The sequence below is a fragment of the Scophthalmus maximus genome, chromosome 8 (assembly GCF_022379125.1).
Source record: "Scophthalmus maximus strain ysfricsl-2021 chromosome 8, ASM2237912v1, whole genome shotgun sequence".
In the NCBI taxonomy this organism is placed as follows: domain Eukaryota; kingdom Metazoa; phylum Chordata; class Actinopteri; order Pleuronectiformes; family Scophthalmidae; genus Scophthalmus; species Scophthalmus maximus.
In genome coordinates, this window is record NC_061522.1 from 1579674 (window position 1) to 1603421 (window position 23748).

The following is a 23748-nucleotide window of genomic DNA, read 5'->3' on the forward strand; positions in this document are numbered from 1 at the left end:
CTCTCGGATGTTTGAGCTTCGCAGTGTGTGCACGGTTGCATCTGCTGAAGGGGAAGCGTTTTTCTGTGTGCTCGCCATAAATCTACCTTATGTGTAAGACCTGCATGTGTAAGACCTGCACCGACAAGCAGGATTTTTGTGAGTTTGGAGCCGATCGTGGTGCAGCGTAGAAGAATGTGATGTTCACGTACTTCGAGAGTGGACTGTGCTACGAAGGAGGTCAAAAATATCAGAGTCTGTATTGTAGAGCTGCAACTGTTAATCGATGAGTAATCTACTACTAAATTGATCGCCAACTATTTAGATGATTGATTCAATCTTTTTTTTTTCCTCGTTGGAAGAAACCGGAGCAAAGAGTCGAGCTACGCCGGCACTCGTCCTCTGGTATCTAGCAACTTATGGAGTGACACGCCTAATAGCCAATCATGTAACAGTATCACGTTTGGCTTCGCCATCTCGTGAGGTCGTGTTTGTGATTCTTAGGTCATAAAAATTATCAATAATTATTGATATCGACCGATATGAAACACCTATATCGTGATACAGTTTTCAGCCATATCGCCCAGCCCTAAGCCCTGGTGTATTGTTCAATAAGGGTGTTATTTTTCAACCAGGTAAATGAGCTTTTTTTATGGAAATAAACTATATGAGATGCAGATGATTAGTCTGAGCAGTTTGACTGGAAGCGACGTCTTTGCTGTCAAAATGCAAACTCTTTGTCAAAGGTAGTTCAATTTAAAAAGCTGCATGTTTCCTCATTTAGCAAAGACATCTGCCGCATCTCCTCCAGTTTTTGTGATGATGGGGACGTTGACAGAAGTTGCAGCACTAAAATAAAGTTGGAAGAAAGAAAAGAAGAAAAAAAATCAGCTGAGACCAATGAAACAAAGAAAAACAACCATAAAACCATAAAATGAAGGCTTCAGTTTTTAATGAGTCTTGTTTCCAAACCTCCACCTACACACTTTGACTGACGGGGTGACGACTTTGAGAAGTTTGCTGGAGCAGAGGCAAGAACATGTGGAAATGGAAATGGAGCCGCTGTCACTTTATTTCTAGTACAATATTAACTACACAGTAAAACGGAACATTAAATCATAATTTTCTTGATTGATAATTTGATTATAATTAGAAGGTGCTCTTTGAAATGTTTTTTTAATTTCAATGGACAAATAGTTTTTAAGAGGGCAGGAAAGACAAATTAAATCTTGTTTAGATATTACACATAATTATAGTAATTATTATTGCAGACTTTTTAATAGATGCAATATGGTGCTTCTCAAAAATACAACAAAACAAAAGATGTAAGCGACATGACAAATAGGAGATTTGTAAAAAATACTAAAGATAAGTAAATTCATGGTAACTCATTAACTTAACTATCTATACTGTAATGAAACAAATAAAGATACAAATTACCTGCGGATGACCGTTTTAATTTCTGATGATTTTTCCTGCTCAGCTTCTGTTCCAGTATCCGGTGAGCCAGTCACAGCCGGCGCCGTTCTACGTGGGCGGGCCAATGGGCGGGATTGAAAGCATGGCGGCGGCGACGGAGCCCAGCCAGCCGGCCCCGCCCCCGGCGCCGATGACCCCGGCCCCGCCTCCCTCCGCCTCCGGAGGTGGCCCCTCCCCTTCCTCCCAGGGATCCGAGACCTCGTTCGACTGCACGCACTGTGGCAAATCTTTACGTTCCAGGAAGAACTACAGCAAGCACATGTTCATCCACTCTGGTAAGACATGCCTCCGTCTCCTGCACTCTATAGGTTGGTTTTCTTTTTTGTGCTGATGGGGTTTGCGTCTGGCATATCTCTGTTCTGCATGGGTCCAGGTCCCAGCATTCAGGTAATAGGCTGATCCGGTTTGGTACATTTCCAAGTCTTTTCTGTTTCAGGTACCAATTTTTTTTACCCCAATGTGAAAGACCTACAGTGAATTGTCATCAACTCTGCCTTCGCAGGTCAGAAACCTCATCAGTGCTCCATCTGCTGGCGCTCCTTCTCGCTGCGCGACTACCTCCTCAAACACATGGTGGTGCACACCGGCGTCAGGGCCTTCCAGTGCTCCATGTGCGGCAAGCGCTTCACCCAGAAGAGCTCGCTCAATGTGCACATGCGCACCCACCGTGCCGAGCGCACCTTCCAGTGCAACGTGTGCCACCGGGCCTTCACACACCGCACCTTGCTGGAGCGCCACGCCCTGCAGCACGCCCACCACAACCCCCAGGCGCAGGTACAAGGCCAGGGGCGTGGAGCCGACATGACCTCACCTACCAAGCACAGCCCTCCGGCTCTGGGAGGGCCCTCAGGTATGGCTGGCCCGGCTGGCATGGTCGGCAGCATGTCCAACATGCCCAGCCACGGAGCTTCCTCCAACTAGAGAGAAGGAAGGGGAGATGCGGGGAACAGGGGGAAGTTAGTGAGCCCATTCCTTATTTGGTCCTGACAGCCTTGTTGATCTTTTGTTCTGGTGGGAACGGCGCTTAGAGGTTCCCCATTGTTTTAGGTTAACACCACCTTCAATCAGGGTTCCTACACACGGCCGTGAGGCCTTTTAAAGTTTGAAAATCATGTCAATTTATAAGGTGTTTTTGAAATTGCACAAAAATCATGTAAATGTTAGGGGAGGGGTAAAATGTAGTTCCCTTTTACAAAAAAACCTTTTAAATAGTTGTAACCCTACTGTCCTTTACTGTGTTGTGACATTTGTTCCTGTGATGACAAATCATAAGCTGTGGAGCAAACAATCACGCGCCTTGTTGAAGAGCCATTCAAAAGTCCATCCAAAAAGTCAGAAAATTTGTTGGAAAGAAAATAATGTGTAGGAACCCTGTTTCAAAGAAACCAGAGAGTCACCAAAGAGGTTAGGAAAAACAGGGCGGGTTTGGGAGTCGGTAAGTGGAGGGCGGGATCGGGATCGAAGGGGTCTACCCGATGGAGGGTTTGGGTTGGGTGGGGGCGGGAGAACCTGGGTTATACAGAGATGCAAGTTAGGGAAATAAGGTGGGAAAGGATGGTTGGTTGGTGAGGCGAGGGATTGCACTGTTGGATTCACCTTCAATTCACTTAATTCAGGTTTGAGAGCTGGAGTTCCGTCGGTTCTGTTCAGTGTCGCATCTTGAAGAGCATCAAATCAAATGTGTGAACAAAACGGGCGACGGTTCGTGTTCTGGTAGCTTTGGCTTACTTTGCCCTTGTTAGCATGTTTTGTCTAACTGTAATGATAGCTTGTCATAATGGCCAGATTTGAACCGCGTTTCTGACCAAATTTATCTAGAACTATTAGTCCCGGGAACTTAAGAGTTCTTTCAAGCCGTTGGTTTCCACCGCGGCCTAATGACCCTGGAACATTAAGCATATTCGCTTGTTGATGTATGGGAAAAATTCACGCCCACAACAAGCTGTTCCACTCCAGTCCAGCAGGTGGCAGTAATGCAAACGTAGATAGAACAATCTATGATGCTTTATCATGTAGCAACACTACAGCAACAGCACCGCTGTTGATCGTGATTTACTGCTTTGCGAGTGCAATTTTTGTGTAAATTGCGGAATAAAAATGCTGGCGTGCTCGACCAATCAGGCAAGTTCATCGCCCCAAGCCCAACGCCAAAGGCCCCTGTGAAGTCTCTTGACAAGCACTACCCCTCCCAGCAGGGGCCTGCTTATGTAGACCCTGGTCCCTGCGGTGCAGTTTCTCCAAAGGTTCTAGCAAGACTTTGGTGACTAGACGACAGCTGGTGGAAAACATCATGGCATCAAGTGAAGATCTCAAAATATGCTTGCTCTTGGTGAATTAAGTGAATTGAATCTGAAGGGAGCTTTCTTCAGGAGCAGAGCAGGGTGACCAATACTGTTGTTGATGAATGATTCGATGAGGAAGGAAAGCGAGCGGAGAGGGGCTACGGCAGGGAGGGAGGGGGAGGCGGCGTGACGACGCACAGCAGCGTGAATGAAATTCACCATCATCCATCAGACAGCTTTGTAACATTTTCCACAGGCGCCACCGGTCGGCCCAGGATCATATACCTCGAAACCAGGACGAGTCCCCCGGCGGCTCGGAGGGACACTACGTTCTCATTTTGAAACATTTGGGAAACATTTCAGCATGTTTTACACAAACACACACACACACACACACACACACGCAGAGAGACACACACACACACACACGCCTACAATTACCTCGGTGGTCCAAAGACAGGCATTATGCTTCACATCTTTTAAGCTACATCGAAACGAAGAAACAGTGAAAACTATAAAGCTACGATAGATCCATTTTACTTTTTTTTGAAAGCTTACTAAAGTACTTCTGTGTGAAATTCTTGTACATCGCGATAACGCTACGGTTTTGTTCCTTGTTGCTCATGTGATTCTCTGATGCAGAAATAATACGGAAGAACATTTAACAAAAACGAAGAAAAAAACCCCATTTAAAGTGAAAGAGTCATTCACAGGAAGTTAGACTTGGTGGAACAACGATGACAAATCAGTGACTTATCAGGATTTTTATTGAGTGTTTGGTTGTGTTTGTCTTTTCGGGGGCTCTGGTTATTAATAATAATAATAAATGGGAAGTGTTTGTTGCTTAAAAAAAAAAAAAACTTTAAAAAATAAAAGCTTTTCTCGCAGCATTGTATTAAAAGAAACACAACAAACAAAAAAATCTTTTTTAAAAAACATTTTAGTCAAACTAAATTACTTAATCATGAAAATGTACAATCACCCCTACGAGTTTTGACAAAGTCAAACCGGTGATAATGATAATTATCACATTAATATTTATTACAATTTGATCTCTATGCACAATTGAGTTTGCACATCATGTTACTTAGACCTAGATGTAGTTGTCCCCCAAAGTATTTGGCCTAAGATTGTTTTTCTTTAGATTATTATTTTTTTCTTTTACACCTAAAAGGTGATTTTTGTGTTTGTTTTTTTAAACCCACCCTACGTGTCCCTGCTTTTTGCTCTTTTTCCTTAGTGTATGTAAGTCGACGCATTATGAGATATCCAGCAGTTAACTTTGTCAGAGCCTTCTAATTGACACGAGAGAGAGAAAGAAAATTCACTTTAATTGTTTTCAACTTAAAAGAGTGAATCCAGCATAAGACGGAGATTCAAATCCTTTTTCTGTCTGGACTTCACTATAGATCTCGACATTAAAAATGTCCCATTTCAATGTGGGGAAAAAAATATTTGAAAACCTGCTTATGTGAGTGGAGCGGCCGACGGCCTCCTTCTAATCTGCAGTGTTGTGGATGAAGAGTTTTAAGAGAACTGCCCTTAACTCACATACATATATAAGCTATATATATACATATACTGTATGTATATATATATATATCATTTTATCGCCAAACCTTTGGTGCTTTGTTTTTTGTTCTTGGAAACTGTTACCTCATTTGCCAGTCGCGACGCGGCACCGTGGCCTGGGTTTGGTAAATAAGCAGAGTTGAGCTGTTTCAGAGGTTTGATCCATCCTCAGCAGTGGAAGTGGTTTGACGGTGCATCTTGTCTGAGGCGGACCCTTGTACAGTACTGTAATATGTGTGCTACGAAGCCATGTCATTGCATTGTATCGTACTGTGTTATGCCTTTTTTTGTTGTTGTTGTCTTTTGTTTTTATCGGGAGGGAAGTTGGTATAATTGTCTTTTCTACATTAATATTTCTTTTAACAGATGTTAAAGACGAAGAAAAAGAGGAAGAAGAAGAAACTGTCATTTTATAATAAATTACAAAAAAAAAATCACTTGTCATGGTAAAACCGCATCTTTTATGTATTAAAAAAAAGACTAAAGGCATGATTTTAACTTTTTTCTGAGAACTTAGATGTCGTACTCGATGAATTAATTGAATTTTAAAAATGAGTGATTTCAAAGATTTCTTTCTCCAAATAAAAAAAGGCTTCTATGGCTCCAGGCCAGCTGCTTGTCATGCGTGTGTTACTCAGCCAAATATATACATATATATGTATATAAATATATATACAAACATATATATATAGACACTTTCCCTGATGTAAGTTTGTGCGATTGTTTGTGTCCAGCGAGGAAAAGCAACTCCACAATGTGTTAAAACGAAGCTGGTAGTGCCGCGATGCACTTATGTACTGCTTATTAACTATGAACTATTTTAATCTGTTTTCAGACACGAACTCCGGAAAATGTCCGGACCCAATGTTCCAGGTCATTCAGCTGAGGCGCGCCACTCGTATGCGCCTGCTCTTGACATTTTCTGGAAAAGTTTACTTGAGGGGGGCTGGCAGGAAAAGTTCCTTTTTGGAAATGTCCATATCGACACTTGGGGACATTTGCGTACAGCCCGTCCGGAAAAGTTCAGGAAAATGTCCGGACTCGGTGCATGTCTGAAAGTGACTTTCCGTACATTCTGTGTAGGTCAGTCGAATGTAGACGCTGATGACCCCAACCCAAGTCTTCTGGTTAATCCCACAAAACAATGCAGATCATGAAATGATCATCTCAATCGAATGGATTCTTTCAGGTCTGCTACTAACGATTTTTTTCATCATCGATTAATCTGTCGATTCTTTTCTCGATCAGTTGTTTGGTTCATAAAATGGTGAAAAATGCCGATCGTGTTTCCCCCAAACTCCAACGTGATGTTTTGTTTCGTCCACACACCAGAGATCTTCAGTTCACTGTCACGGAGGAGCAAAGAAACCAGAACACGTTCACATGGAAGAAGATGAAATCAGAGGATTTTGCCTTTTTTTTCCCCATAAAAACGACTTGCACCGATTAATCGATGATCAAAATAGTCGGCGATTAATTTAGTCGTGGATTACTGATCGAGTAACTGTTGCAGTTCTAGATTCTTTATTGACCGACGTCTCATCCAGGGGCTTGAACGTGGTAACAAAAAGAAAAAAAAGAAAAATGCCTCTGCATATGATTTGGTTTGTTACGGGGTCTTGAACCGACTTCCTGTGTGAGAGCTTGGAGCTGTTATATTCTGTCACACACACTTTTGTGATTTCCGCCTATTTTGTGACAAAGTATAAAGACACATCTTGTTGGTTTGTGGAGTAAACAGACTAAAGAAGTTCCAACACGGAACATTTGTTTTGGAAGAAGACCCAAAAAAAATGTTGTGTTCAGAAAAGATTTTGAGCTTTTCGCTGATGGAGCTGAAGTGAGGAATCGATCCATAGTCGAGTCAATGGAAACTCCTGTGGACTCTTTTGATCATTGACTCCTGTTTTTCAAGCAAAATGACAAACTTTTGCTTAGTTTGAGACAACAGCTTTTCTGACTGTTGGTCGGACAATAACGAGCAATTTAAATGTATCACCGGAAAATTGTGCGATGGAAAACGTTTTCACTGTATCAGGAAAATATTGGATGTTTTCCACAATGAAGCGACGAGGCTGCCAGGTCTTTCTACAGAGCTCCTCTCTCGTCTGATCTGTCCTTGTCGGGGCCCCTGACAAGCGGCAACATTCCTGCCTAGAACTTCCCTTCATTGCTCAAATTGATCGAATGATTTTTATTTCCATTTGTTTTTCTCTGTTCCTGCAGCGACACTGTAGTTCCTTTGTCCGCATTCATCCCTCCGACACAAAAGTCCTCTTATCGCCGCCATTTCTCCCCCAAAAAAAAAAGAAAAATCCCGACTGATTTATAGGCGACGAACATAAAAGCTGTATTTCCTTGAAAGCCCATTGATCATCTTTCTTCTTCTCCTGCAGCGTTGAGCCTTTGAAGGTTCCTCGCTGGTCGCGCGGCTGAACTCTGGCCAGAAGGCATCTGTTACTCCACAACATCTGTTCCTGTTCCTCTCTTTTCTCCCAGCATGCCGAGGGACACGCAGGCTCTCCCAAGGGTGGCCCCTTTGTGTGGCCCATTGTCAATTCCATCATTGTCTGCCGAAGTCTGTTGCCATAATGCCACGGGGTTATAAACCCCAGCCAGAGGCCGACTTCCACCGGGGCCGATGATTTACAGTTATTTGTGTCCAAGAGAGAAAAAAAACACAATCGGCGTCTTTGTGGGGCAATTAAGAGCGAAAGCCGAGGGGCATTTAAAGAGGTGATAGTGAGCAACAGCAACGTGTACATTTTTCTTTTATAGAGTACGACTTCTACGTTAAGATTACGACTCTGAGGTGAAAAGCTTTAGTCCACTAGTCGTGGAAAAAAAGCCTCCAAGGACATTTTTCTGGAGCAAACGGGGGAAGAGAAGGAAAAACCCCAAAGTTGCTGGACGTCCAGAGGGCGTTTCCTCGACACTGATCTGAATTTCAGAGCCATGAATTACCTGACTCGCTCTTCAGCGGCATGAAATAGGAGCGGTGGTAAATCTAGCGTGGGGGACATTGTTTCTTCCATGAATAGGCCCCCTCACCCGTCTCCAGGGAGACACTTTCAACTTCTGGCAGTAGCCAACAGCGTCGGCCATAGAACATCCCACCATGTGGTCGCCAGGGGAAGACAACAGATGTTACTGATGAACTCTGCTCCCAGGCCCCCGACACAAGTCTGTTGTTGTTGTTGTTGTTGTTGTTGTTGTGTTTCACTCGCAGACGGACAAAACAAAAGTTTGGACACAATTGAAAAATTTCACGTTTAGCAATATTTATTTGGAAAAATAGTCTTGGCTAATTCCTTCATTCAAAAATGGTAAAGGAGACAGTGACATAACAATTTGTACAGTACAATCCCTCTTAAATAACATTTTTCTTTCAAAAAACAAAACAAAAGTCCCATTGACCTGAAGTGCCTTTGCAAATATCATCATTTTTGTTTTTCTTAAAAAGCAACTTAAATAATCATAACGAACATCACAAATATACAATACAAAATAAAAATAACACAAAAGTCATTAAATTAACTTAAATTAAATCATAATCTTAAATCATAACTTTTTTTCTGTCTTTCTTTCTTTCTTTATTTTACAAAATCTGTATCAAAAAAGCAACATTTTTTTTATTTATTTCATTAAGACACTTTTTTTTTTTGTCATGTCCCAAAAGAGAAAAAGAACAATACTATGTCATAAATGTTTTGGAGGGCTCAGGGAAGAACAACGCACTTCAGTTAACACAGTGATCACGTATACATACAGTCTCCACGGGTTGTGGCGATGCAGCTGGTGCACAGCCCATGAAGAACAGGCCACTATGGCCAAACATCCACCGTTTGATGCAGTTCCTGCGCTCAGCAACGGCAACGTGTGGGTTAGAGAAAAGGCCCGGGTGCAAATGTTGCAACAAAAAACAAGAAAAGTCGCAGCGTCGCGTCGCATCGCCGTGTGACAGCGTTCCTTAATATTTTTTATTTCTTTAACCCCCCAACTCCCACGGTATAAAAAAAAGAACAGAACAGAAAGCTAAGTGGGCGGTTTACTTTTAACCGTTAACCTTTTTTTGTAAAAAAACAAAAACAAAAATCTTTTCTCGACCCCGCCAGTTCTTATCCCACAGGCCGCCGCTGCCTGCACTTAGTTTCCAGTAGAGAACCAGCTCACTCTGAATATCAGTTAAACGTCTCAGTTATCAGCAGCAGTCTCAAGGCGGGACACCTCCCCCTAGGGTTAGAGCAGCATCTGAAGGAGTATAAAAACTCTCCCATAGAGCAAAATGAGCAACGGGCAGGCCATCGGTTGGCTCGTTACACCTGGAGACGACAGAAAGACGGAAAAAGGTTTCAGTGTTTTGTGTCGTAGAGTCGTATGTTGGTTTTTACAAAAACCATAAGACGCAAAACTCACCTCAGTTGCGATTATACATTCGTCCTTCTCTTCTGACATCACAAACACAGATTTGTACTTGGTGTCCGCACATGCAGACATTTCTGGGGCATTCTTTTCTGATGCATCGCTTTAGGAGAGAGGGAGAGAGAGAGAAAACAAAGAATGTCAGCTTCGTCAAATTCACAGCCTCAAATTTCAGGTGTCACGTTCTCGGCGGGAAGTATTTACCATTTTAAACGTTTGCTGCGCTTCTCCTCGAACTCAAACGAGTCCTGGGACTGGCACTTGTCCTCGCAGGCTGCCTCCAGCATGGCCTCTTTCGCCGCCTGCTCATAGTTGACCTCTTGTACGAGGTTGTAGTCCGCGGGCTGTTGGCGGCTCTTGTAGCTGCTCCTCCCCGGCGGGGACCCTTCCTCGGGGTCGGCGCTGCAGAAGTCCATCTTCTTGTTGATATTTTTGACCCCCGGCGTCGGCATCATGCCGACCGCCAGGTCCCTGTCACTGCGGTGACAGTTGTTAGTGAGGTTGTTTATTGTCTCTCCCTCACAGGCGGTTTCTGTTTGACCGCCGCGCTGCACCTTTGATCGGAAAAATCCAACGAGTACGGCGCAGCCCGCCAGCAGCAGCAGCACCAGGGCCACTCCGGATCCGACAGCCATCCAGGGAACTTCTGAGCCGCGGATGGCGGCGTGCTCTGGCAGCAGGAACTGGCAGTTCCGTCCACCGTAGCCGGGGACACACGCGCAGACATAGCGGTTGTTTCGTTCGTGGCATGTGGCGCCGTTGTGGCAAGGGTTGTGTTCACAGCGGCTGATGGGCGAGCTACAGTTGCGGCCGGTGTATCCTGGTGGGCAGGTGCAGGTGTAGCCGTTGACACCATCCTGGCACGTCCCACCGTTCTGGCAAGGGTACGCCGAACACTCGTCCCCGGTGTGGTCGCAGTTCATGCCGGTGAAACCGTCTGGACACTGACACAGGTACGAGTTGACGAGATCCACGCAGCGCGCGCCTGAGAACAGCGACAGAGAGCAGTGTTAGTGTTTGGTCCAAAGAGGGAAAAGGAAAAACAATCTACAGGTCTGTGTGGGATTGCACAGCCTCGTCCTCGGCCAAGTCCCTCTTACCGTTGGAGCAGGGGCCGGAGGTGCAGTGGTCGATCTTCTTCTCGCAGTTGAACCCAGCGTATCCCGTGGGGCACTGGCAAAAGTAGCCTCCGTCAGGGTTGTCGGCGCAGCGGCCCCCGTTGGAGCAGGGCCCGTCCGCACACGTCATTGCGCTCAGCTCGCAGTTGTTGCCATAGAAACCGTGGGGGCAAGTGCAGGTATACGTGTTTTCCATATCCTGTGGGTGGAAAGAAAAATGGAACAGGTATGGCATCAGGATGTTTCTTTTGACTGTAGCTGAGACAAACGGCACATACTCTTATTTGTTGGATTGATTTGTTGAAGCTTTTTTCTGGTTTGATTCCAGAATGTAGAGAAGCAACAAACGATGGACTAGAAGGGATAAAGGCTTCTAGAAGACCAAACAACACTTACGGTGCAGCTTCCTCCGTTGCGGCAGGGGTTTCCGGCGCATTCGTTGACCTGGGTCTCGCAGCTGGCCCCAGTGAATCCCGGCCTGCAGGAACAGGTGTAGCTGCCCTGGCCGGTGTTGCTACAAGTGGCCCCATTCATGCAGGGCTTGTGGTGAGTGCAGTAGTTGAGATCTGGAGAGACACGGCGGCACACGTGGATTAGCCGCAGCACAACAACTGGCAGGAGGAGAACAGCAGCAGCAGCAGCGGCGACAGAACGTCTTTGTCCACCAGCTCACTCGACTTGTTCGCTTCTTCCAGAGGTTTTGGGTTTCTGTCGTCGCCGTTCGCCCCGAGACAACTGCTGCTCTGCTGCTGCTGCTGCTGCTGTTGTTGATACTTTTACGTTGGTGTCTTGATGTCTAGCTAGCTGCTTTGCTTACGAAACAGTTTTCAGCTATGAAAGGCCAGAGGGGAAAACAGGCTGCAAAGATCTTCCTTGTAAAACTTGACCTCAAGATCACTTCCTATCCTAAACACACCGAAGGACGTTTGGTGATTTGCAGGTCTAAAGACGTGAGGTTGACGAGGCCTGAACTTTTGCAACATTTGCTTGAAAGGTTGTTGGGTTTTTTGGGGGTCGGTAGCTTAGAGGGAAAACTTTAACCTTCTATCCGAATCGAGTCCAGCTTTAACCGACAGCGGGTGCCCGGCCTGAACTCTCTTTTCGACCCTGCAAATCACCGCAGTGTCCCCGCTCCTTCTGTCCGTCTCACTCGTCATCTTCGCCTTCCTCACACCCTCTTTACTCACCTTGGTTGCAGAAGAGGCCGCCCCAGCCCTCCTGACAGTTGCACTGCCAGGGCTGCTGGCAGGTCCCGTGGAGGCAGCCTGGGTAACGGATGCACTCGTCGCAGTAGCGCCCTTTGAATCCCACTCGGCACCTGTTGAGAGAACACCCATCAGTCCACTCGCACAACCTCGTGGGTCCCCCAGATTAATTGATGAACTGGTGGTGGTGGTGGGGGGGGGGGGGGGGGGGACGACTTACTTGCACTCTCCAGGTTTCTCGCAGAAGCCATGCTCTTCGTCGCAGCCCGGCAGACAAATCGCTGTAGGAGAAAGAGAAGGGGACACATTTAAAAAACAACTCTGACACTTGGTTCTTTGTTTGGTTGTTGCTCTTGACAGAAAATAAAACTTATCACCTGGATCCAGACAAAGTCATTAAACTAGAAAAAGAGGGGGGGGGGGGGGGGGGGGGGGGGGGGAAGATGGAGGTTCTCTAGGGGGCTCCTAAACCCGTTGGCTGTTACCTTAAACTCAATCTCCTTATCGCCGTGGAAGAATTTTCTGCTTAACATAGTTCAGAGACAAAGGAGGGAGTGTGTGTGTACTCTGACTGACACACACACACACACACACACACACACACACACACACACAGACCCCCTCAACTCACCCCACCACCCTCTCTTTTTTTCTTCTTCTTCTTCTCTGCGGGTCAAAACTCTTTTATTCATTCTGTGTGCGCGCACACACACGCACGCACACACACTCCCCTTAATGTCTCGGATTGGGGCAGATAAGAGTGGACAGCTGGCGAGTGTGTTGCCAGTGCGCGACAGCTGCTCCATTGTCTCCTCGCTGCCGGCAGCTGCCCACTTCAAACAATACCTCCCCCGCCTCGGCCAATCGGCGGCCGGCCCACTCCCGGGAGCAGCGAATCGGAAGGGAGCATGTAAATTTATGGCACGCGTGAGATTATTCCCCCTACAAAAAAACTTTCCTTAGAATAAATCTAGTGGTCGTGTGTGTGTGTGTGTGTGTGTGTGTGTGCGTGTGTGTAGCAGCAGCAGGAGGAGGAGGAGGAGGGGGGGGGGGGGGGGGGGGGGGGGGGGGCCGCGTGTGCTGTTTACGCACAAGTTGCCTTCTAACGGCACTCAGGATCTGGTTATAGACCCAACCTTTATATTAACTTATTACATATATATATATATATTCTACCTTTATATTAACTTATATATATATTCTATATTTTTACTTTACATTTCTATAGAAATACTCTCACGTTTTCATATAGAACCTGATCTTATTTGATTTTAAACAACTTTATTAGTCCTTTAGCTGCCAAGTTATGTGCCAATATGAACGTTTTAATTCTGCCTCTAGAATATATGTTTCCAAATTAACGCATTTTACGCACGCGCTCCTCACAACACAACATCCAGCGCGTGCGTCACTCACGCTCGGTGCAGTACGTCCCCTTCCAGCCGGCGTCGCACACGATCTCCCCGCGCTCGCCGCAGGTGAAGTGGCCGAAGGCGTCGTCGCGCGGCCGGCAGAACACCGAGCAGCCGTCGCCGTAGTAGTGCTCGTCGCACACGAACCGGTACGAGTACTTGAGCTCCGTCCGGCCGCCGGTGTGCAGGTCCTGGGACCACTCGTCGCCCACCGTCAGGTGCCGCTGGGTGGTCATGGTGCTGATGACGCGGTCTGGGTTCTCTGAGGAGGAGGTGGAGAGTGGGGGGCGTTAAGGGGGAACGTGCGTAAAAGTTTGACCGCAGTTCGAAAAAAAAAAAAGGGGGGTTAGGGTGTTTGTGTGTCCTACCTGTGGAGAGGTCGTCTCTGGAGTCGGTGTGTAACGCCTCGATGATCAGCGAGAAGGTCCCCTGGGAACACACACACACACACACACACACACACACACACGCGGCTTCATGAGACAGGTGGTCGGCGGAGCAGAGGCGATAACATCGAGTAGAAAAAAAGACCCCGAGGCGATTTGTGCCAAACAACACCGCGAACTGCCGAACCCGATCCGAGGGAAACCGAATCCCACGCGTAAACCTTCTGCAGCCTCTCTGTTTGCGGTCAGACTTTGTGCCGCTGTGCGGTCTTTTACGCACGGATTTACCACCACCCCTCCCCTCCCGCCTAAGAAAAGAAAGAAGAAAAAAAAAGTGGCGCGATTCCGCTACAGTGCAGCGACATTGACACTTACCGGCCACGTGAAGCCGAAGTTTATCCTGACCGGGTTGCTGAACGCGCTCTCCGGGATGACGTCGGGCACCTGGAACGAGTTGGAGCCGAGGACGGGCGTCACGGCGCCGCCGTACGTGCACGGCGGCTCCGGCGACGCGTTGGGCTGGTAGTGCTTCAGACAGATCCTGAAGAAGGTTTTACACTCGCACTGCTGCTGCTGCTGCTGCTGCTGGAAGGACGAGGCCGGGCCCCCTCCTCCCTTACAGCAGTTCTTGTTGCCCTGCACGCCCTTCTTGTTCAGGAACTCCTGCAGCTTCAGCTCGAAGACCCCCGAACAGAACCCCTGCGGAGCAAAGACGCTTATTATCATCATCATTAACCGCACACACGAAAGCGCGCGCGCGTGTCTGTGTGTGAGTGTGTTGTGGTGGGAGTGAGGGGAGGCAGAAGTGTGTGTGTGTGTGTGTGTTTTGTGGGGTGATGGTTTGGTTCATTCTTTGTAAAGAAACGAGACGATTGCAGCCTCTTACCTGGCACAGCAGCATGGACATGACGGTCAGAGTCAGCGGGATGACGCGCCCCATATCAAATAAATACATAATAAATAATGAATAAATAAAAAATCAAGAGTCTCGGGGGCAGGGGGGGGGGGGGGGGGCTGGGCTGTTCCTTCAGGGCGCCTCCTCCTGTTCAGACCCGCTGAGGAAGATGCATCGAGCACGTTTCCCTGCGCGTCGCCTCACGGGTCGGTTGGTTGGTTTCTCATCAACTGCTGCCGCCGCCGCTGCTGCTGCTTCCTGCAGGCGCGCCGCTCTCACTCATGTCCCGAGGAGGAACACACACAAAAGGATAAATCCCAAACCTTTAAAAAAAGAAGAAGAAGAAAAAGAAGAAACACCACAAAAGAAGATTTGTGGGGGCAAGTCCTCCGGTGGTTCCGTTATAATCCAGTGCGTAAAGAGACTGATGGTTCCTTGTTTTCTTTTTGTTGAGATAGTGACCAGTTTTAAGGAAGTAGCTTCTTTTTGTTTGTGTGTTTGTGTGTTCGGGTCTTGGTCACTGGTCCAACATGCTTCCTTCCTTCCTTCTCTCTCTTCCCTAACGTCTCCTCGCGGTGAACTGTGCGTCTGTCTCCAGCCGAGGCCGCCGGCTGCCGGTTATATACGGCCGGACACATGCTATGGTAATAACATGCAAATGCACCCTCCCCCCCCCCGCCCCAACTTCACCTCCCAATCTGGCCCGGCTCTCCACAATGGGACCCCACCACCAACACCACCTCCTCCACCAGCAGCAGCAGCAGCTTTAATATCTGAGGAACCAACGTGTGAAAGTATCTCGGTCCAACTTGGAAGAAGTGAAACTTTCTTTTGAGAACAAGACTATTTTTGTTGGTGTTGTTGTGGAGTCACTTATTTAAAAAAATCCTCCACCTGCACCAGTGGAGCTTTGTGCCCCCTTTTTAAAAAAAAAGGGGAAATAAAAAAACATGTTCACAATAACATATATATATATATATATATATATATATATATATATATATATATATATATATATATATATATGTATATGTATATGTATATATATATATATATATATATATATATATATGTATATATATATATATATGTATATATATATATATATATATATATATTCACAGGTTGAAATGAGCAAGATATTTGTGAGAGAAAGATGAACATTCACAGGGTTCAGGACCCCCCACCCCCACCCCCCTCCTCCCGTCTTCTAATAATCACCAAGTGTGACTAAAGTCAAATTATTAGACACGTGACTCGAAAATGAGGCACTAGACGCAGGATGGTGATGAGGATGATGATGAGGATGATGATGATGAGGATGATGATGATGATGATGATGATGAGGATGATGATGATGAGGATGATGATGATGATGATGATGATGGTGACGGTATCGTGACACGAGGTCCGGGCTGATCCCTCCAGCTGTTGGAAAAACTTTTCTTTTTTTTGGGGGGGGGGGTCTTAACATGTTTCTGGGGAAAAGAGCCAACAACACAGTGTGAGGCTAATTTAAAAATCTGCCCCCCCCAAAAAAAAGAGGAGAGAAATGTTTCTTGGTCATCCCCTGACTCAGTTAATTGTTTACACCCCTTCCTCCTCCTCCTCCTCCTCCTTCTTTTCTTCCTCCCTCTTTTCCTCCTCTGCACACACACACACACACACACACGTCGGTGAGGCTGTTTGTGGTTGTGGGAAGAATTCGATGCTTTGAATCGACTCAAAGAAAAAACATTCCTTGGCAGCGCTGCGCGGTGTGAGGGACATGGAATCCTGCGTCTCCCCTCTTCTTCCTCTTCTTCCTCTTTTTCTTCTTCTTTCACACTCTCTGACCAAAGATTACAAAAAAACCCGCTCGTGTGTGTGTGTGTGTGTGTGTAGGTGCGTGCGCACCGGAGTCGCTCGCGTGGCCAACGTGAGGGGGAACTTTTGTTATTGTGTGTGTGTGGTGAAGGAATAAGTTTGCTCTGTACCCCCCCCCCCCCCGTCTCTCTCTCTCTCTCACACACACACACACACACACACACACCCTCAGCTGTATGGTAATTCGGCCAGCACCTGCTCTCCCCTCAATAACAGCGTGCGCGCGCCTCCCTTGGCTGAGCGCGCGGCCCACACGTCCCATAGCCAACAACACAATACCTACTCCCTCTGCTCTCACACACACACACACACACACACACACACACTCACACTTCTTCTTATCTCTAAATATGAACCACATTTTGTTCGTTTGTTTATGTCTTTAAGTATGTTGTGTGAACATGCTGTGCGCGTGCATGTGCAGGGGTTTGTTTCTATAGGTTCATTAGAAGTATGATGATATTTTATTGGCTGCTGTATAACGGCGCCTCCATGACATTGCGTCACACTGTGTTCAGATATGCACGTCACGGCTCGTGTGTTTTTCCGGCGTCCCCCCTCGATCTCCGGTGTCCGTACCCCCCCCCCCCCCCTCCCTCGGTGACGCGCTTTCCCTTTCTCACGTCATCTTTCATCACGCACCACGGTCCATAAGTTACCGAACAGACTAACAGACAACGAGTCCTCCTCCGTTAAGAACCGCCCCCCCCGGCTGAACCGTGACGTCAAGACTACAACCTGGGATGGAGAAGAAGAAGAAAGTCCAGCAGGACACTTTCTCTGTCTCCATCATGAGACGGAACAAGAAGCTCCTCACTGGACTCACTCTGCTCCTCACAGCGTCCAATCACCGGGCAGAGTTTCATGTTCATCGTGTCATGAAGCTGAGGTCAGTCCATAGTGTGACGTCACCTCCCGAGGCCCAGTTTAACAGTCACCACCTCATCACCATCATCATCATCATCATCATCAATAACCTGCGTTCAGTTCTCTCACTGTGTGAAGCAAAAGTGGAGACACGAGGAGAAAAGTACAGGACCGGAACCATGTGGCACCGAGGTGAAGACCCCCCCCCCCGGCCCACAGTGGACCCGTCCTGTGGCTCTGCTGCCTGAGCTCGGCCTGTTTAACTGGAGATGCTCCTCCTGCAGTTTCACTCGTGCTCCACCAGAAGCTGATCTGCGACGAACGAAACACACTCGCTGACTCGGGCTCTGACTATTCATCCATTCTGTGCGCTTTGGTTTCCATTGATTGTGAAAGCGGTAGGGAGGGGGGGTCTTCAGTGAAGGACCACGACACGCCTTCAGACGCGGACAGACCCTTACAAGCCATCTGCCACTAACTACCCCCCTCCTCTCCCATCCACATCCAGAAAACGACGTTTACCCCCTCCCTCCCTCCCGCCCCCCCGGCCTGAAGCGCACGTCTCTACGCGCCTCCCTGTTCACCGGGCTCGTCCGTCTACCCTCGACTGGAAGCATGTTAGAGGAGCTGTAACGGTATGGGCCCTCCGGGGCCATATGGCGAGGGGGAAGCCAGGAGGCTCTGGTCCCCGAAGAGGAGACACCACATGGTCAGTCGTGGGAACGTAAACACGGCGCGCATCACACGATATCGATCATATGAAGCGGTGATTGGGGGGAGGAGGAGGAGGAGGGGGGGTGCCAGTCGTGTGATGATCAATCGCTTTTCTTTCTACACTGCTGACCTCATCGATACAGACACTATACTGACGCGTCGTCGTCCACCGCCATGTTGACGCGCAGGTGTATAGTCGAGTCCTGCACGATGGCGCCGTGGTGGAGTTGGAGGTTCCATTCCCCCAGAATGATGCAGGAGCTCGGGGCAAGGCAGCAGGCCGACGCTGCCAGGGGCTGAGAGGAGGAGGAGGGGGGGGGGGGGGGGGGGTCTTTTAGAAAACCACCCGTGCTAAAATAATGTAGGCTGGTACTTTAAGAGCCTCGAGGAAATGGCACGTTTTGAATCAGCACTTTCTCAGATGGGCCACTTTTACGCACGCCCCCCTTCCCCTCCCCGACCCCCTCACCAGGTTTACGCACAAAAGAAAACAACCTATAATATTCAGAGAGTCAGAGTCACATGGACTCTGTGTCTCAAGTGTGAGTCAATGAAAAAAAATCTGTTAGGAACAAAGTTGGAGGTGAAATGACTGTTTGTCCAGTCTAGACCTCGCCGGTTCTACCTGCCGAAGCAGAACCCCCCCCCCCCCTCGTTCCTCCCTGCTTTTGTGTCCAGATCTGATTACCGGGGCCGTGCAGCAGCTGGAGGAGGAGCAGGAGGAGGAGGGTGGGGGGCCACAGGCCAGATCCCGCGGATCCCGGGGGCTCTTCGGGGTTTCTTTCCGCGAGGCTCCCCGCGGCTTCCCCCGGCCTCCCGGTGCAGGCTGCTGCTGCCGCCGCTCGGCTCATTTGCATCCGCTGCTGTTACACTGGAGACGTGCTGAGCTTATGGGAAGAGTGCCGCAGTAATTACGTGGGGGGCCCGTGCAGAGACGCGCCTGCAAGTGTGTTGTAAGTGTGTGTGTGTGTGTGTGTGTGTGAGAGAAGGGAGGGGGGTGGTGTGTGTGTGTGTGTGCTTGTGTGCAGAGACGCTGGGGACTTAAAGGGGGGAGGTAAAAGAAGAAGGGGGGGGGGGGGGGGGGGGGGCGTACGTGGCCGGTCGCGTGCCAATGTTTATAAAAAAAGCCACATCTGCCGCGCACCCCGGGGTGACGCACCACAACATGCGCGGGTCACTATGAATAAAATCGATAGTTCCAACAACTGATACGTTTGCGCGCGACACGTTCACCCCACAACAAATGCGTGTCAGCGCGCAGACGAGCCGAAGGGTTAAACAAACGTCCCTCCACACACCGCAACTCGATACATATTGATCTCGATGCGTTTATCATGGGATTATTATGGTAGGGGAACTGTTAATGAGGTGGCGGGAGTCCCCATTAAAGTATATCATATGGGATTATTATAGTGATATGGAAAATAAATTGAGGTTATTCTGGGCCACTACCATGTAAAAAAGATGACAAATGCAGATATTTAGGTCGATAAATAACAAGATGTCATGCTTCAACAAGTCCTCCAACTCATGCTACACAAAAACATATCGACTGTTCCTTAAATAGCGCCTCTACCGGTGACAGGAGGTAACGCCACAAATACTTTTTTTCTCCACAGACCTTCGTGGGGCTTCATTTGCTTTTTTTTTGGTTGATGAGCTTGTAAAGGTAAAAGGTTATGGTTATGTTGACATGGCAGAGAATCAGCACGATTACTATGCAGAATATAAGCAAATCCAATGAAATATGAAATACACAAACTTGACGGACTTACCAGGTCCGCCGGTGTTTAAGACGACCACATACGTCGTAATTATGCTGCTTCAAATAGGACCGGTCTGGTCGTTTTTTTGGGTTGAGGACAGGCCCTTTGCTGACGTAGAATCCGGACCAGGAAAAGGTCGAAAAGGAAAGACCTGTATGGGAGATTCGTACAGGAACATGTTCGATGCGCTCTGCACCATAACAGCATCAAAACAGCAAGTAAACCTCGGAATGTGTTGTTATCTCCATATTCCCAAAGAAACGCAACCTGCGACTACCAATATTTGTAAGCGACTTCACAAAATAAGAAGTAAGTTCTGGCTGGCAGTGTGGCTTGTTAAGACATGGTTCATGTTAACTGGTTAATTGACAAACTGTTTCAGCACTAATTCAAACAAATGAGTTGTACGAGGTCTGCGCAAGTTCTTCCTCATCACACTGGTACAACCGTTTCCTTTATGGACTTGAGTTTGTGTGTGGAGACATTTTGAAACAAAAGGACCAACAACAACAACAAAACCCTCATGCTGCAAATTTGGAATCACACCCTTGTTCAAAATATGAATATATGCTCCAGCTGGCCATTTCTCACTCTTAACTCCACTTACTAACTTTGTTCCATCTGAGTTTAATCACCGGTATGAATGATGAGAGAGTAAATGGAGGACGTCCACCTCCCATCCCCTCCCCTTCTCTCTATAACTCTCCCTCTCTATCTCTACAACCATGAGCATCTGCCCAGAAATGAACAGATGTAGGCACCTGCGTCGTGGGCCCACATATGTGCACATGTCCCCCTCCCTCCCCAAACCCCCTTTCAACCTTCCATGGGACCCGGAGCGGACCACAATGGGGAGAGATCAGGGATGCAGTAACCAAATACTGCCTATCCCCCCAGGACACTTGCTCTGTTAGAGGCATTGTCACCAGTTATATCAAGTGGCTGCACCAAACAATCTGCTGTATGACTGCTCATTTGAGACATAACATAATTCAGAGGGACAGAGGAGGGAGGGAGGGATGGAGGGAGGGGGGAGTGGGGCTGGGCGGTGGACAGAGGTTTGCTGCCTGGATCATTTCTATGGCTCCGATATGAAGTGGTGGGTGTTTTAAACAAGTGGACTCAGGTTTTCTTGCAGTTGGGATTCGATTGAATCGAATCCGGTCTTGGGATAAGTGGCCATTGGGCTCGTTTGGAGGGCCCAGGGGGGGACCGCGGCAGGTGCTAGCTGGGGTAGGATGATGAAAGAGAGGCTTGTCGAGGAGCAGGGTGGGTACAAGACCAGGTTACACATAAAAAGCCTTGTTTTTGTTCGAGAGAAGAGGTTCAACAGCCCACCGGTAGAGCAGCAGCGGATAATGGCACTATAATAACCCCCTACCCCGTCCCCCATCTCTCAGCTGCTGCCGGACAACAGAGTCCACGCGCACCTGTTGTCATCCCGCCCATTGTGTCCGGCTAGCGTTAGCGTGCTACACCTCAGGAATGCTCCGCGTCCAGAGGCCTGCCCGACCGTCCCAGGAGAGAGCTTAGCCACGTCGGGATGAGGGGAGGGCGTCAGGAGCTGCGGGGGCACGGGAACCAGCAGGGAAGCTTTAGAGGACAAGGCAAGGAGAGGGAGGGGAGGTGGAGGTGGGAGGAGAGGGAGGGTGCGTTCCTCCAAAGCCAGTGTCCTCTCGCCTCCTCTCCAGGGGCCTGTCCAGAGAGCCCTGTCCTAAATCACTGGCCCCAGGGGTAAGGCTCTCCATTGTAAGGAGATGGCCCCTGCAAGCTGGACCGCCAGCTGCCGCTGCTGCAGCGTCATGCCCCCCCCTTCCCCACACACACACCTCCTCCCAGTATCCCCTCCACCTTCAGCACCATGACAATGCTCCCTGCGGCCAGGGCCACAGGCCAGCAGAGAGCATTAAAAAGGACTTGGAGGACACTCTTGAGAAAGGCCGCGGCGGAGCAACACCTTTTTTGGACAAACATTAATGATGACAAACTCGGAGCGGGGTTACGGTGCGTGACACTGTAACCTCGACAAAATCGACCCTCTCAGCTGCTCGGAGAGCGAACGGGACAGAGCACCGAGCGAGATAAAGAAAGAATCGTAATTTCTCTTTGATGGTTTATAACTCACCGCAGATTGAGAGGGGAAGGGAAAGTTTGATTGAAGGTCCTGGACTTCAAGGCTCAATGCCGTTCTTTGTGTTCGCCCTCAAAGATGTACTATCTTCCGCTGCAGATTTCCTCTGAATTCCTACGAGTCAAAAGAGATGTGAATAGTTTTTTCTTTCCCTTTGACAGCTCTCACACTCCTGCGGCACCCAAAGATTGTTTTGTGTCCTTGATAACTCAGAATTTAACCTTTGGACTCAAACTACCATAAAAGTTTGTCCTTTCTAAGCAAACACTGATATGGGTTTGACTTATATCATTCTTTAACGTGTGTTGTCTGCCGTGCACCACCTTCTTTTTGAAAAGGGCCGCAATTCAAATTCATTTATTTGATCAAAGCTAAGCTTCGGTGCTCTTCGTCACAGACTCTCAGAGTCTTTAAAACTCCACTGGACAAACAAATCTCCTACTTCCTAAAGATATTCCCTCATGTGCTGTTGGCTAAGGTTAGTGGTTAGAGAGGGTGGTCCAACACACCTGTTCGATTCTCTAATACGGGTTAGGGTTAGGTTGAGATGTTAAGACTTGCTGAGGTCCAGCAACTACATCATCAGTCGGCCACTTCAACACTCGGCCTTTGCTCTTTCAAAAGGATTTGGAGTGAACAGTAACCATAACGTCATCAATAAGTGGTGTTTGCAGATGCCTGGCTACCTGTCGAGAACTGCATCCCTGTCGATGAAAAGTAAAGCAGAAAGTCACGGCGTTATGGCACCTGACCCTCAACTGACAATACTGTTGGCAGCCCGGCAGGAGTGATCCTCGGTAGGTTCGGTAGGTTTTCATAACGGAGCTACAACATGACAACTTTATGTCTCTATGAAACAAAAGATACAAATTCAATCTATTTCCTGCACAATATTGTTTTAAATTAGCCTGGCGTAGTTTACTGACGTGATCAGTGTCAGCCATCTTGTTGTTTGTAAGTCTCTGCCCATTATCAGATAAACGGTTGTGATTGGACCGGCACGATTTCTGCCAGTTGGAAATCACTTCCCAATGGAGGGGCAAATTAAATGAGCTCCCAGAATTCGTCTGGGTCCCAGGCTAGACGAATTCTGGGCACTCATTTAATTTGCTCTGCCAGACTATGTCTGGATCTCCTCCATTGGGAAGTGATTTTACAACCGGCAGAAGTCTTGCCGGTCCAATCACAACCGTTTTTCTGATAATGGGGGGGGGGGGGGGGGGGTTATACCATGGCGCAGAGAGCAGCGACTTGTCAGCTCAAAATTGCTTAAATAACTTGTCTCTGACTGTTTCACATAAAAACTATTTTATAACCTCCACATGACCGATTCAAGGCAGCTGCCTCGCGTTGTTCAGTTGTGCGAAAAAATGTGCGACGTGAAAATCTTCTGCGAAAGGAGAAACATCTCAAGGCTAAAAGAAGGATTATTGTTCCAAATTAAAGTGTCAGTGGTCGTTTTGAATCACCAGACGTAGAAACTGTTGTAGATTCACTCAATGACTCTGAGACTTTTGTGTCTTTCTTATTTCCTCCCCCACCGCCGCAGCCCCCTGCATGAGGATTTTCCCATCCATTGCTAAGGGAGGCATTCTCCATTGTGCAGCTTCTAATGATGATTGTAATGATGGCTTGTCCATCTTTGATAAGAAAC

The 23748-nt window shown here is 47.8% G+C and overlaps 2 protein-coding genes across 2 annotated transcripts in view; one reads left to right on the forward strand and one right to left on the reverse strand.

Moving 5' to 3' along the window:
- Window positions 1-5923, forward strand: part of zbtb45 (zinc finger and BTB domain containing 45) — an 11355-nt gene extending 5432 nt beyond the window's left edge. The window contains exons 5-6 of the mRNA XM_035636151.2: window positions 1463-1733; window positions 1961-5923. Of these exons, the coding sequence (XP_035492044.1) occupies window positions 1463-1733; window positions 1961-2379 (690 nt within the window). The 3' untranslated portion in view covers window positions 2380-5923. The remainder of the gene's footprint in view (window positions 1-1462; window positions 1734-1960) is intronic.
- A 2645-nt stretch (window positions 5924-8568) lies between these two features.
- On the reverse strand, window positions 8569-22317 carry dla (deltaA). The gene is made up of 13 exons (XM_035636926.2): window positions 22089-22317; window positions 19973-20114; window positions 14742-15073; window positions 14231-14554; window positions 13838-13898; window positions 13474-13731; window positions 12278-12338; window positions 12040-12170; window positions 11249-11418; window positions 10835-11051; window positions 9939-10719; window positions 9729-9837; window positions 8569-9634 (listed from the first exon to the last, which is right to left on the reverse strand). The coding sequence occupies exons 3-13, from the start codon at window positions 14808-14810 to the stop codon at window positions 9629-9631; spliced, it is 2187 nt and encodes a 728-aa protein (XP_035492819.2). The 5' UTR covers window positions 14811-15073; window positions 19973-20114; window positions 22089-22317; the 3' UTR covers window positions 8569-9628.
- Between the last annotated feature and the right edge of the window lie 1431 nt (window positions 22318-23748).